General features: G+C 41.5%; 1 protein-coding gene across 3 annotated transcripts in view; it reads right to left on the bottom strand.

The window, feature by feature from the left end:
- The window catches only part of Wdfy2 (WD repeat and FYVE domain containing 2), a 213,207-nt gene that overhangs the window by 69,249 nt on the left and 128,749 nt on the right, over nt 1–15,209 (bottom strand). For all 3 annotated transcript variants that reach the window (XM_060391295.1, XM_060391294.1, XM_060391293.1), the window contains exon 3: nt 3,217–3,290. In XM_060391295.1, the coding sequence (XP_060247278.1) occupies nt 3,217–3,290 (74 nt within the window). The remainder of the gene's footprint in view (nt 1–3,216; nt 3,291–15,209) is intronic.

The raw sequence follows: 15,209 nt of genomic DNA, 5'->3' as shown, positions 1-15,209 counted from the left end.
GTCAGCCCACAGGAACTGGACTTGATGGTTTCAGCACTATAGCTGATGAATTCTAATTGTTGGGGTCTAGAAATGATCTGCATGGAATAACATATAAAATAAATAAAAATACATCTGAACAATACCATAAAAGATGATTAGAGCTTTGCAGTCCAGAAAGGGGCTCTGAGATATTTGAAAAGAAAGCGTGAAAGGGCAGGTAAAAACATCCTCACCACTTGTAGCTTCTCTCAGCTGCTCATCACCTCTGCTACTTCAGGACAAAGAACAAAACGCTTTCCTCTCCCACCTCCCACTACCAGAGATGGTTCTGTCTTTCTCTTCCAGTTGAGAACTGCCTCAGCCCTTCCCACTGCTAACAACTCCCAAGCACCCTCCCTTCTCTTGCTGCTCCTGTCCACTCTTGGTCAGTGGTCAAAGGGGATTTGTTCTTCACCTCTGACCCACGGTGCAGTGACAATGGGACTGGCTCAGTAAAATAAGGATTTGCTTTCTGGTCTTATCCTTCCTTTGTTTTAGAATTTAATTGCTATTCTTTCTTAAAATGCCCTGTGATATTCAAGAAACAAATATAGCCTCAGAAACAAGATTTCTTATGTCTAGAGAGGAAACTATTGAACTGACAAGATTCTAAGAATTTTTTAGCAGGGAATTTATTATAGTGATGGGAAGCCAGGACCCTAAACATGCTGGCCTCTCAATAAATCTTTCCTTCATATATGAGAATTTTATAAGGCTTCTGATATGAATTAGGAGGATGAGCAATTGATGTCCTCAATGAGACACAGGAGGCACTTTCAAAGAAGTCCTCACACACGCCAGCACCCTCTGTCCTTCAAGGCATCGGTTCTCAACCTTCCCAATACTGTGATCCTTTAACACAGTTGTTCATGTTGTGGTGACCCCCAACCATAAAATTATTTTCACTACTACTTCATAACTGTAATTTTGCTACATTTGTAAACTGTCATGTAAATATCTGTTTTCTGATGGCCTTAGGCAACCACTAACCACTGTGAAGAGGTCTTTTGACTCTCAAAGGAGCCACAACCCACAGGTTGAGAACTGCTGCTTTAGAGGCGGGTAGTTTGACATCTTGACACTGTAGTGCGTACCCAGAGAAGCGCAGGAGCCCCTGCCCCTGGCTGATGCTCCTGCTCCCTGGCAGTGCAGTTGACTGAGTGGTTCCCTCTTCTACAGAGTAAATAGCCACATCTGTCCATAACTTGCCTCTAGCGTCCAATTTGTCCTTGCCAATTAACCATCTATACCGATTTCAAAAGTAGAAGGAACCACTCATATGTAACACAGATCCAAGACTTCAGAGACAATGAATGTTCTCTATACAATTCTATGAACCGGTGGGCAACTCTGTGGATCTCAGCTCATCTCTTCTTTTCCTTTACAACGAACCCTTCCAGTTCACTAAGCAGTCCAACTGTTTCTCCTCTTTTAAAAATAACTGATGCTAAAGATGGTTTGGGAGTCAATAGTCCTTGCTGCTCTTGTGGATGGCCCAGGATCAGCTGCCAGCATGCACGTGGCAGCTCACAACCTCCTATAAGGAATCTGATGCTTTCTTCTGGCATATGCAAACATCAGGTACATGTGTGACAAACAAACATACATACATACATACATACATGTAAGCAAAATACTCACATGTAAGATAAAAAACAACATGTTTAAATGCACAATCAATCGTTCTACAGACATTCTTTTTAAAATAGCACTCCTTAAAATGATCAATATATAGTCTCTGCCTTTCCAAGGAGCAGTTTACAGAGCTACCAAATAAAATTTTAAAATCCTATCAAGTAATGGGCAGTAGAGATGTCCCAGAAATACTGTTGATAAGCTTATTTATGTTTGGTAATGCTATTAATATTTCCTCAAGGCCATTCAACAACTACTTTGAGATTGGGAAGCATTGAAACTCTAACATTGCTAAGGGCTGAGGGAAGACTGCAGGCAGAGGCTTATATTCTATTATATATCTATTTTAAGGCAAGCTATTAAATAAAATGTGACCTTACAGTCAGATACTGACAAACACACCTTCAGCTACCTGGCAGGACAGGTCCTTAGGTTCTGTGATATTCTGTCCATAGGATGGTGGCATAAAGGGTCCGTCGCCCCTTCTCCTCCCGTCCCCAGTTCTCTCAACGTCTCCGCTCACCTTCCTCCCCCTCTCCCCTATTTTCTCCTCCCCTTCTCCTCATCCTCTTCTCTACCAGCTCTTGCTATGTTGCCCATGCACTTGATCATAGAATCTTGCAGGCTTTGCCTGAAGTACCACCCGGTACCTGGGGTTACAGGTTCACAGCATTTCAGTTCACAAATGCCAAAGCAGAGCTCCTCCTGCCCAGGACCGAAGTCAACACTGCACAATTTTCTTTCTTTTTGAAGACATGGTTTCTCTGTGTAACCCTGGATGTCCTGCAACACACTCTATAAACCAGGCTGGCCTCAAACTCAGAGATCTGCTGGCCTCTGCCTCCCCAAATCTGGCACTAAAGGTTTGGGCCGCCACACCCAGCATAGATAATTTACTCAACAGAGAAATTGCCAGATCACACTTGGTAACAGTCAATATGCTAAATAAAAGTCAGTCCGAAAATAAAGAAGACAGCTAAAACCTAAACTTCCAGCCCCTGAGCACTGCAGTTTTAGTTTTCTCAAGACCTACAATAAACGGGTCTAATATTCATCTGGATCGAGATCTAAAATCTCCATCTATATTTTCTTAACAAACTCCAGTCATGTTAAGGGACACTTGAGACGACAGGAGCCGAGAGAACATAAATTTCCAAACACGAGATCAGGTAGACGGACGGAAGAAGAGAAAGCATTCCCTTTATGCATCTGTGGCTAACGCTCGGAGACGCATCTGATCCAAGGGGTTCAGTGTCTCAGCACAGCAAGGTGCGCGCTGGGCTCCCTCTCACTGCACATGTGCACAGCTACAGTGTTTGTCTGCTGACGTCCACGGCTAGCAACCACCAAAGCGGCTCGGCGCGCTGAGCCTCGGCACGAAAGTAAAGACAGCTTCTCCCTACACAGAACCTCTCCCTCGCCAAAACATCTGTGCTCCACGCGCTCTTAGCCGGACAAGGACTTTTACTTGAAAAACTATTAGATAACTTGTTATCACAGTAATAACACTCCACAGGATGGCAAGTATTTCAACTGGAAATCTTACTTATGGGTACTTACTGAGATTGTACCATTGTCTAGACCTATGGACAGTCTTCTTGTTTCCGGGTTAAAAGACATGCATGAACATGGAGCTGAAAGAAATGAACATGTTGATGAAGTTAACAAAACAATGATTCTCATTGATTCAGAGGTGTCTAATGAGCTAAGCGTGTGTTCACCCCCACTGTACCCTGAAACCGTTCACTTAACGCGCACTCGCCAACAAAGTAAAAACAGCAATTTTGTAACCAAACCCCTAGCTTTTAAGTTGCTCTTTTAGTGATGTACAGGTAAGATATTCTCAAACGTGGCAATCCCAAAGGCTTGTGCCGGCATTGCTGGATATAAACTTGCGTGTCTACAAGACTGACTCTACTACTCTCTGCATTACTGCCTTGAGAAGGGTCTCTCACAAGACTGACCCTACTTCGTGCCGTGTAGACCTTTGATCATCATTCTCTTAATCCCACTCACGCCACAACTTACACAGGAGCAAGCAATGCGTTCTGAGCTCCAGAAAAACTAGATTTTACCTTCCATTGATAAACTTCCAAATACACACACTGGTGCAGAACAGGGTATTGGTTCAGAACTTACATGGGGCAAATGAACTACCAGGGCTTTTACTCTAGTAAAAGCCTAGTTGAAAATAATTGTGGGGTCATTTTCTTTGTATGAAGTTAAAAAGAGACCTCAGCTTAAATTTTAAAAAAGAATGAAACAAACAAAAAACCATACAGGTCGGATAAGTATCCAGTGGTTTTATTTGTTAGCAAAGTTGTAGATTTAATTAGCAAAGATGCACCATGCTGAAGAAAGAAGAAGCCCTTATTCAGCATTACTGATGTCTTAGAAAGAGCAGAATTGGGACACGGTCGGGCACACAGCAAGAACAGCATGTGAGGGTGCAGTCAGAGCTAAGGGTGAGGCCAGGCAGCCACCAGAAGCCAGAGAACAGCAAAGCTCAGCCTCCCTCACAGCCCTCAGAAGGAGCCAAAGTTGTGCAGATCCCTCTGAGATCTCAGCCCCAGAACCATGCGTGAGTCCTGCTGCTGAAGTGACTCACTTTCAGTATTTGTTACAATGGCTCCAGAAAACTAACAGAGGAGTTACATTGGTGGAGTTGAGAATAAAGCACATTCTTTCAAGGTCTCTCACTCTCTGCACACTGTCCACTTGTGGGTCTCTGAATTAACTGCCGTCTCCTGCAAGAAGCTTCTCTGATGGAGGCTGACACGCACCGATCTATGTCTATAGTAGCAACATGTCATTTTGCTGTTTCCTTTAGCAGAAAGATGTTAGGTTTTCTCACTCCCTTATAAAAAACAGAACTGCCAAATTCATCCTTTTATTTCATCTTATCAGAGAGAGAGAGAGAGAGAGAGAGAGAGAGAGAGAGAGAGAGAGAGAGAGTGTGTATGTGTGTGTGCATGTGTTACATGAATGTGCAGGTAGATATGCTCATGAACACACACCCAGAGGCCATTTAAAACGTCCAGTTGTCCTCATCCTCCACTACTCTCTGCATTACTGCCTTGACAAGGGTCTCTCCCAAGACTGGAAGACTGCAACTGAATAATCAGTTCAGTGGTTTCTTTACCCCACCTCTTGCATAAAAAGAGGGCACACAGTTCCAACAGCTTGTCAAGCCACCTTGCAGGATGAGGGTGGTCAGACGAGAGTGGGAGTGAGCACACCCTGAGCAGGACTGCCGGGACTTGTGCACATCCCTGGCCCTCTAGTTAAACTTTGATCTTACTGCAGGAGCCTAAAGATGGAGGCCAGGGCTTTGCCGGGTCTCTTTTGGCCCCACTTCTCAATGGGACCACATCAATCTTTTTCTGCTTCCCACTTCTTACTCTTTTAATTGGCTTGTTGGAGAAGGGTAGCCAGGCCTGGTTTGGACAGGTGGTGACCTCTAAGTTAACTCTTAGAATGCAGGACGGAGCACAATGAAATTACCCTCTCCTGCCCACCCCTAGACACCTACAAAGAGAACCTGGAGTCTGCAAGACAAACTTAACCTTTTGAACCTCTGTGTTAGTAAGCCTTTCCCTCATCTGGAAAGAAAGAGAACTTTCTACCCTTTTTCCTGAGTCCGCCTAATTTCATGTAATTGTGTCTGTCACATGTGTCTATGATAATTGTTCTTGTATATTTCTTTGTTGCTTTCATGTTATTTGTGCCAGAAAGATTTTTTTTTTAAACAAAGGAGTCACTTCAGTTCCCTTTTCTTTCATGTCTGTTATGTGCTAAAAGTATTATTATTAGTTTTTTGGCATGTCCAATTAAAGTGCATGCACATATTCAAATTTAAATATTGTGATCATGTATTAAAGTCTGATAAATGCACATTATTTTATAAGTGTGGTTACCCAAAACATCTTAAACCTATTACATAATATCTTTGGGTATATTAAATGTTTTAAAAATCTTAAAATACTAATAATTTACATAAAACATTTGATAAGGTTTCATTAAGCTATAAAAGTAAATATTATATACATAAATTTTAATAAGGATTTCCTTCTAAAACAGAATCTAAATAAACACTTATATAAATTTTATCTTGTTATAAAGGGGATAACATAAAATTTGAATGATTTCTTCAAAATATTCTTAATATATAAAAATGTTTAATGTAAGACTTTCCTCATTTTTTCACTGAAAAAAAACTATTTTATATAATATATTCTCATTATGATTTCCTCTCCCCCAGCTCCTTCCAGATCCTACCAATTTTTATCTATGAAAACTAAAGTTCAAAGGAAAAAAGAGAGAGAGATGATTTCATCAACAAAAACAAAAAACAAAACAAAACAACAACAAAAAAAACAGAACATCACCCAAAGACTCCATTCTGATTTAAGGCTCACAACTCTGTCCAGGCACTTCGACCTCACTCCCGGGAGGCAGGAGCTTTCTCACACCACCAGAGAGCACATTTGTGTGGACCTGGAAAATTCTGGATGACCTCATCTTTACCGCCACTGGAAATGGAGTATCTGAGAACTAAACATATTTACCTGTTCATTTTTCTTACATATTTTGTGAGTAGGTTTAAAAAATGATAATATCTAGCATTCTTCCTGGTATATTTCAAATGATAAAATCATACTAATATTGGCTTTAATGACATTTCAAACAAAGACATGCACTTTCAGTTCAGTGTGCCTTTTTGTTATGCTTATTTGCTTACCCTAAGCCCCACATTACTCAAAATTAATGTTTGAAAGACTCAAGTTTTATCGTTGTCTTTATATATGTGTATATGTGTGTGTGTTATTCTTATTATCCTGTGTAATCTGGCTAAAGCAAAACAAAAGTTTCTAGTTTAAACTTTAATTCCATTTATCTAACTAAGAATACCCAAAGACTTGGGCTGACTCTCCTTAAGCAAATTATATAGAGGATACGTATCTCTAGTCATTGTACCATCTGTGATAGCTTGTACCTTCAGTGCTGATGTTTCTTTACCAGTTAGTATTCAAAATGCTATTCGAGTGTAATTAGCCACTATTAAAAAATTTAACATCTATCTTTTACAAATTTAAAAATGTGTGCAGGGGACAGTATTACAGTGCCTCTTCCTGGGCTCAGTCTAGCCCCTGGAACAGCCTTCCCTTGCCCATTTCTATGTCATAATTAATAACCCATGACTAATAGATAAAGTCTTGTGGACCACTAGCTTCCATCAATCTAAGAGCTAAGGATGTCATCAGATAGCACGCTGGGCCTACAGAAAAGCTTCCCCATCTCACTGCACCTGCCTTTCTGATGTACCCACCAACGTATTTCAAGCTGGGTTTGATTTGTGACTTTGTTCTGTAAAACTATAAAGCTTAATAAAGCTGCTTCCACAATAGAACATGGAATTTGGGGTAACCTTAATCTATGTTCCCGGGACCACGGCCACTCAAAATGGCTCTACAAACTGTGTCTTATTCCCTTAAAGAAAGAGCAGTAGAGAATTTCACATTGATGTACCTTAAGTATAAGCTGAGGGCACAGTGAATGAGGCATTTATGTAGAGGTTTCAAGTGTACAGCTCAGAAGTTAGGTGAAGGCTCGTGTCCCCCACCACTATCAGCCTTGATTAGACTGGGAGGCAGGTGATTCAATCAGCATTTCAGTAAGGCCTCAGGTTCTTATGCTTTGTTAGCTGAGCAGAAGCTGGCAAAGTGACTGCCTCTGTGTGAAATCTGAGTGGTCTAACACAGACTCACACTCAAGAGCCAGGGCAAGCTCTGGACAGATGACAAAAGTCGTTATTTCAGTGGCTTGTATGATTTACCTATCTTTGTATTTGTAATTATCTTTATTTTAAAGTCTTCTGTTTTTGTCCTAGGGACAAATTTATAACTACCCAGGAGCTAACGTCAATTTACCTGCCTGGCCTGAAAAGACCCCACAGTGGCCTCCAGCTCTCTAGCTGCCCTGCCTGAGGCTTTAACCTCTCAGGACTTTTAGTCAGCCAAGGGAGTTTACCTGTGCCCTATTCCCAAAGGAGAAGTTGGCACCAAGGGCCCAGCTGTGAAACCCAATCTCTCACATCTCCACCACCTGCCACCAAAGCTGACACTTCAAATTCCTCCTTGCCTCTTTTGCCTTAAGCTCACGAGTGACAGAGCTATTGATAAAGTAAACCTAAAGTATCTCCACCATGGATTCCCGAGACTTTCATATGCTGTTTTGTCTGTAGTAAAATGAGAGTGTGTACCCTAGAACACATGTCTGGCTGCAGTGAAATCTCAATCCTAGGCCCTGGGGAATGTCCCTCTATAGGTAACAAGCTTGGGAAGGAAGGGTCCCAGCCGAGGAGGCTGTAAGCTGATACTGCCACTGCAATTAGCATCAATAGCATGGAGACTCCAGGGAGGAGACAAAGAATATTTGCTCCAATTTCTCCTTTACCCAAGTGTCAGCTTGTTTACAGGAAACTTCAGAACAGGGCAACAGTCACCCTGAATTCTCTACAGAGGCGCTAGGGGTATATAGTTCAATATTAGAGTGTGTTCGGGGGCAGACAGGTGGCCCTGGGTCTGAGTCTCAGCACAGACATATGCAAAAATTCTGTTGAGAACAGTTTAAGTAAACTTTCTTCAGGGAACACCAGTGACCAGGTCCTTGTCACATTCTATCTCTTCAGTGAAGGGTGGGCGGTGCTCCTCCAGAACCTGCTGCCTTCACACAGTGTGGGCATCATGAGTACTGTGTTTTACTATCACATCCTCTGGACATTGCATGTAGCCAGAAGAAACCTTAACATTTTTGGACACACTGTCGAAAGAAAGTAGAGAAAGGAGGAAAACAATTCTTTCCTACTCTCCCTCTTTACATGGCCTCACTCCTCCCAGACACGTTGAGCGCAGCAGGACATCAATAGGTGTGTGAGTCAGCCATGCCCTTTAAAGGTCACAGAGATCCAGGAGAGTGCGACAGGCAGGAATGAAGTATTCTGTGGGCCCCAAGGCCAGCCACATCCTTGCAGCTACAACTAGGAAAACGTAAGCACATGTGCACACACCTGGAAGGCAAGGAGGCCAGGTCTTGAGCTCACAGGCAGAGCCGGGTCAGGATTCTGGGTGGATTAGGAGGTTGAGGAAGCCATCCTTTCCCCTCAGGAGCCAGAGGGTCCTCAGCCTGGCTCAGCCTTCCTCTTCTGCCACCTGCTCCTACTGTATCTCCATGTACAAATGCCTCAAAGCTCTTGGGTTTAATGCCGCCAGTTCTAGGGACCTGCCAGGTCCAAGACCAGCATTTCCTAGTCAAAGGGCTAAATTCTTGGGAAAGCCAGATTGACTCAGGAAAAACCACCTCAACTACACAAGGCTGGATTCTCTTCACCTCCAGGTGAAGGAACAGCTTAGAAAAGCGAATGGGGACACTAGCAAGGTCAGCGCCTGGGTTTTATAATGATGTGTCTGCTGTTCATTGTTGTCCCGCTTGCCGCTCCCCTGGGGGCGCCATTATCGCTCACTACCTTGCTGGTTACCCACCGTCCAGTGTGGCCTTCACTACTCTCCTCAGTCAGTGCCTCCTACCCCGTCCCTGTGTTCAACTCCAACTTCTTATTAAAGCTACAGAACATCCACTCTGTTGCCAAATATGATTATTTATATTTTAACTACTCTAGAGGACAAAGTTACGAAGCTACATTTGGAACACTACTTATTATATACCAGTATAAACACACAACATGGTCACAAACACCTTGTAGCATACATTTTACAGTCATTCAGTTGATTCTCTTTCCTTTTCACTCATTTTGCAACCAATACACATAACCATTAATTAGTGAAAATACTGAGCAATCTCAGTATTTACAAAAATAAAACTCAATAGGAAAGTTTACAGGACAATTCATGAGAAGCTTAAATCCACTTCAGCTTCTCTATGATCAAGAATAGCTTATGTGGTAAGATTCTCACTCTCAAGCTGAACAAAGCTGAAATACTTTCTAAGCAGTTAGATACTATGTTTCCTGGAACATAAAGGCCAAATTGTTTGCAAGTTATCTTAAAGTTAGCTATATACTAGAGTGGGTTTCATTGTGACAATCAAAGCTAATTCCTAGTAACTGTGAGGAATATATACATGGTCCTTTTCTTTTACCTGTGTGCAATACTGAAAGCACCCAAGAATAAAAAAGTTCAAAAATTGCCTTGTCCTATGAACCTTCTTCATCGGCAAATCCATGGCACCTACATCAGTGCTCTATGTACAGTAGCCATGTAAAAATATGTTTGACTAACATGGAGGCTTATATTTACATATTAATAAATCAATACTGAATATAAGGCTTCACTGGGTTCATTTAAAATGTACATTTTGGCTAGCAACACATAAATGTTACAGTACCATAGCCTAACCTTTAACACACACTGAAATCACCCAGAGAGTTTACTAAAACAAAGATTCTGATCCAGTTGCTTTGGGTAGAACCCAACAGCGCAATCCTAGTAACTGTTCGGGCGATGGTGAAAACCGTCTGAAGATCAAAGTAGGTCTATCCTAATTCCCTTCAGAAGACTGCACAAAGCACTAAACAGTCTGACTCCTCAAAGCCAACGTGCCCCTTTTAGAGAAACGGAGCAATGCTCTTGGGGAAATCATATCTGTTAATAACATCTAATAGATGTTATGCCACCATGCCATAAGTGTTTACTTGGTACCTACGTCAGACTGCCCAGGTGTCTCTGCTGCTTGTTCTGCACAGCAGTGGCAGCAACAAATCCCCGGTTAGTTACAGTTTCTCACTGCCTCTTCTTGGTAGCTATGTGTCAAGTCTGACAAATAGGCAAGACCAGAAAAAAAAAGTCTGGTTATTTTACTTAAAGCCGGGAGAAAAGAAAAAAGAAAAAAAAAATCAGAATTTATCTTTCTCCTCCCATGCTCCTAAATATTCTGCCAGAGCTTATTAGTGTATAGGTCTGTAGGGACCCCAGTGGCCACATGAGGCTGGAATGCAGGGAGAGAATCTTTATCACCCTTCCCATCCTCCATCTGGCTTCTCCATACTGGCTCTTAGTCCTGCTGCAGCCTACCCACAAAAGCCCCTATAACCATCTTCTATCCCCTAGGGACTCTGCCTCTTCATTCAGACCCGAAGTCCCCCTAGTTCTTTCCTGTCACCCCTTTTAGCCTTTCCTTCTATGCCATCTCCAGTCCTTTGTGACAAATGGTCATCCACAGAAACACTGTCTTGGTCTCAGAGCCATCACACCCAGCTAGGACCCAGGGTGGATAACAGCAACCAAGGAACAGAATATCCACCCAACAAAGAAGACATCAGATATCTAGGCCAAGAATATCATAACTTCAAACTCCATGTGCCTAGAGCTCAATGCAAAGACACATACGTGAAAAACCGAGACAACACACTTCTTCACAGCAATCACACTATAATAGGCCCTGAGAAAAGCAACTTAGCTGAAGCATAGATGAGGACTTCAAAGTATCGATTATGAATATGCTCAAGGACCTTAAAGAAGATATGAATAAATGCCTTAATTAAGATCATAAAAATACAAATGGTTGAAGGAAATAATGAAAACAATTCAAGATGTGAAGGTAGAATTTAACAAAGAAATGGAATCATTAAGGAAACCCAAACTGAAAATAAAAATTTAGAGAGTGAAACAAAAATGTAAAGGTCTCAACCAGAGATTACAAGATACGGAAGAGACAGCTTCACACCTTGAAGACAAGGTCCAAGAAAAAAACAAAGAAAATGTTAAATATATATTAAAAAATACTAGACCCAAAACATATAGAAAATCAGGGATACTGAGAGACCATCATAGGTACAAAGGAAAAGGAAGAAACCCAAGTGAAAGGCACAAAAAAAAAAAATCTTTTTTAAATCATAGACTTAACAAGTAACATCCACATATAAGCAAATACATACCATGTATGTCTTTCTGGGTCTGGGATAAAGCACTCAGGATGATTTTTTTTTCTAGCTCCATCCATTTACCTACAAATTTCTTTTTTTTTTTTTTAATAGCTGATTAAAACTCCATTGTGTATATATACCACATTTTCTTTTTATTGCTTTTTGGTTTTATGAGACAGTTTTCTCTGTGTAGCCCTGGCTGTTCTGGAACTCACTCTGTAAATTAGGTTGACCTCGAACCCACAGAACTCAGAGGGACCCGCCGGCCTCAGCCCCCAAGTGCTGCAATTAAAGGCATGTTCCACCACCACATGGCTATAGTACCAGATTTTCTTTATCCATTCTCCAGCTGAGGGACATCTAGGCTCTTTCCAATTTCTGGCTCTTCTCAATAGAATATCAATGAACATGGCTGAACAAGTGTCTCTGTGGTAGAATGAAGTGTCCTTTGGATGAATGTACAATAGTGGTATCGCTGGATCTTGAGGTGAATTGATCCCGATCTTCCTGATTTCCACAGTGGTTTGCACTCCCCCCAGTAATGGAGGAATGTTCCCCTTAGACTACATCCTTGCCAGCATGAGCTGCCACTTGTTTTATTGATCTGAGCTATTCTGACAGGTGTAAGATGAAATCTTAAAGTCATTTTGATTTGCATTTCCTGGTGGCTAAGGATGTTGAATATTTCTTTAAGTATTTTTCAGCCATTTGAGCTTCCATTAAGAATTCTGTTTTAGATCTATAATCTATTTTTAATTGGGTTATTTGCTTTCTTGATATTTAGTTTTTTGAGTTCTTTATGAATTTTGGATAATTGCGATCTATCAGGTGTGTAATTAGTAAAAAGCTTTTCCCATCTGTTGGCTGATGCTTTGTCCAAATGACAGTATCCTTTGCTATGCAGATCTCTCTCTGTTTCATGAGATCCATTTCTTAATTTTTGGTCTTAGTGTTTATCCTAAAGGTGCTCTGTTCTGAAAGTTTTTCCCATGCTATTGAGTTCAAGGCTATTGCCCTCATTCTCTTCACAAAACTTAACTCTAAAATCAAGGACATCACCATGACATCAGATACCCCGAAATCTGATAGAAGAGAAAATGAGAATATGACTTTATGATCAGGACATCAATACTGCAGGTACTAAGATCAACAATTAAAAACTGAGACCTCGTGAAACTGGATAGGCTCTATATGGCAAAGGACACTATCATTTGGACAAAGTGGAAGGCTTAGAGTAGAAAAAATTCTTTACCATACACATCTGATAGAAGGTTATCTAGACTACATTAAAAAAAAAAAAAACAACTTGACATCAAGAAAACCATCCAATATAAAAATAAGGTACAGATCCCAGCACTCAGGGAAGCTGGGGCAAGCAGATCTCTGAGTTCTAGGCCAGTCTCATCTACAAAGTGAGTCCAGGATAGTCAAGGCTACACAGAGAAACCCTGTCTTGAGAGACAAAAAAAAAAAAAAAAAAAAAAAAGATGTACAGAACTGTCTTAGTTAGGGTTTCTATTGGTGTGAAGAGACACGATGATCATGGCAAATCTTATAAAGGAAAACATTGATTTGGGGCTGGCTTACAGGTTCAGAGGTTTAGTTTGGTCCATTATCATCATGGCAGTAAGCATGGCAGTGCACAGGCAGATATGGTGCTGGAAAAGGAGCCAAGAATTTTATATCTGGATCCACAGGCAGCAGGAAGAGACAGTAAGCCACTGGGCCTGGCTTAAGCTTCCTCAAAGCCTACCTCCAGGGATACACTTCCTCTAACAAGGCCAAACCTCTTGACAGTGCCACTCCCCATGAACATACTGGGGCCATTTTCACTCGAACCAACATAAGAACTAATCAGAGATCTGAAAACATGAAACACAGTCAGAATGGCCAAGATCAATAACAACAAATGACAGTTCATGCTGACAAGGATTTAGGAAAAGGGAAACACTTCTTACTGGTGGGAGTGCAAACTTGTACAGCCACTATGGAAATTGGTGTGGAGGCCCCTTAAAAAGCTGAAAAATCAATCTTGCAGAAGACCAATAATATACCTCTCTTGGGCAAAAACCTAAGACTCTACATCCTACTACTTGTTTATACATGTTCATTGATGTTCTATTCATAATAGCCAGAAATTGAAAACAGCTAGATGTCTGTCAACTGACAAACAAATATGGTACATTTATTATTTGGCTATTAAGAACAACAAAATTTGCAAATAAATGGATATGGCTGGAAACAATCTTCCTGAGTGAGGTAACCCAGATCCCCTCTCAAAAAATATGTATTGCATGTTTTCTTTTATATGTAGATGGTAGCTTTTAACCTTTATATAAGTGTTTCAATCCAAATAACCATAGGTGTTAGGTACCTACTAAAGCACTGGGAAGGAACAGAAGCAGATCTTCCATTGAAAGGGAAATAGGGTACAGTGTTAAAAAGAGTTAAAGGAGAAACTAGAAAAAAAGGACTAAGTGGAGCTGATGGAAGAGCTGGGTAAAGAAAGGCATATGGGGAGGGACGAATCACAATAGAGGCCTTTTGAAAAACCATACAGAAACCTACAACCAAAGACGCTTCCCAAAATATAGACATGAATAAAAAAAATTTCAAATGGAGTCATTATATAATAGAAGAGGCAACGCTAACTAGACATCTAGGTCACCAAGCAGAACCTCCCATGTCAGGAACCTTGTTGAGTCATCGGCCAAAGTGCTTCCATGACCCCACCCCCAACATCATAAGGCTACCATTGCCAGGTCTGCTGGCTTCTCTCCACAACCTGATGATAAGCCCTATTGCTGAAGACAACACTTAAGTCACAGAACATGGAGAAGCTGAGGTGTCACCCAACTAGAAGCTTCACCCCTGCTGACTAACACTCAAGATACTAAAAGGTTCTCTGCACACTATGAGGGGAGAAAAGCAATCATCAATATCACTGAACTAGCATCACCAACAACCTTTTTATTGGGTTTAAGGCCTGCTCTGTGACATGGAACCCATACTTGACACTGCTAATGTGGCCAAACACCCAGGACTAGCTAGGTCATGGGCCTAAAGGAAAACCTAATACTATTATTCTGCTGAAAGAACACATAACATATATAAAATGTCTCCAAATGACATACTGCTCTGCTTGTAGAAGCTTTTTCTTCTAGTAGATGGTAATTAACCAAGAGCTTGACAACTGGACAGTGAGCCTAGAGTGAGACACTTTGGAGCACTTGGCCCTAAATGAAATGTATTCATCAAAACCCTCCCCTCACTCAATTCTCAGGACCTATGCAGAAGAGGAGGGTAAAGGGAGTCAGAGGCAGAGGTGATAGATGAGCCCAAAGAAACAGTGCCTGCCGACAAACCAGACTGAGTCACTGACTCACATATGAACTCAAAGAGACTGTGGCAGCACAAACAAGCCCTACACAGATTCAAGCCAGCCAAATCCCAGCACTGAGAAGGACAAGTAGACACAACCACTTACCAAGGAACTATTTGCAATTTATACCTGCTAGGAAAAGAAAAATCAATCGATCCCCTCCCCCAACAGATTGTCACTGCGTATATCAGCCGTACTCTAAGGCAGACCCATGGCCAGTAGTAGCTGGCT

The sequence above is a fragment of the Meriones unguiculatus genome, chromosome 9 (genome assembly GCF_030254825.1).
Source record: "Meriones unguiculatus strain TT.TT164.6M chromosome 9, Bangor_MerUng_6.1, whole genome shotgun sequence".
Classification (NCBI taxonomy): Eukaryota; Metazoa; Chordata; class Mammalia; order Rodentia; family Muridae; genus Meriones; species Meriones unguiculatus.
This window is presented reverse-complemented; position numbering and strand designations above follow the sequence as displayed.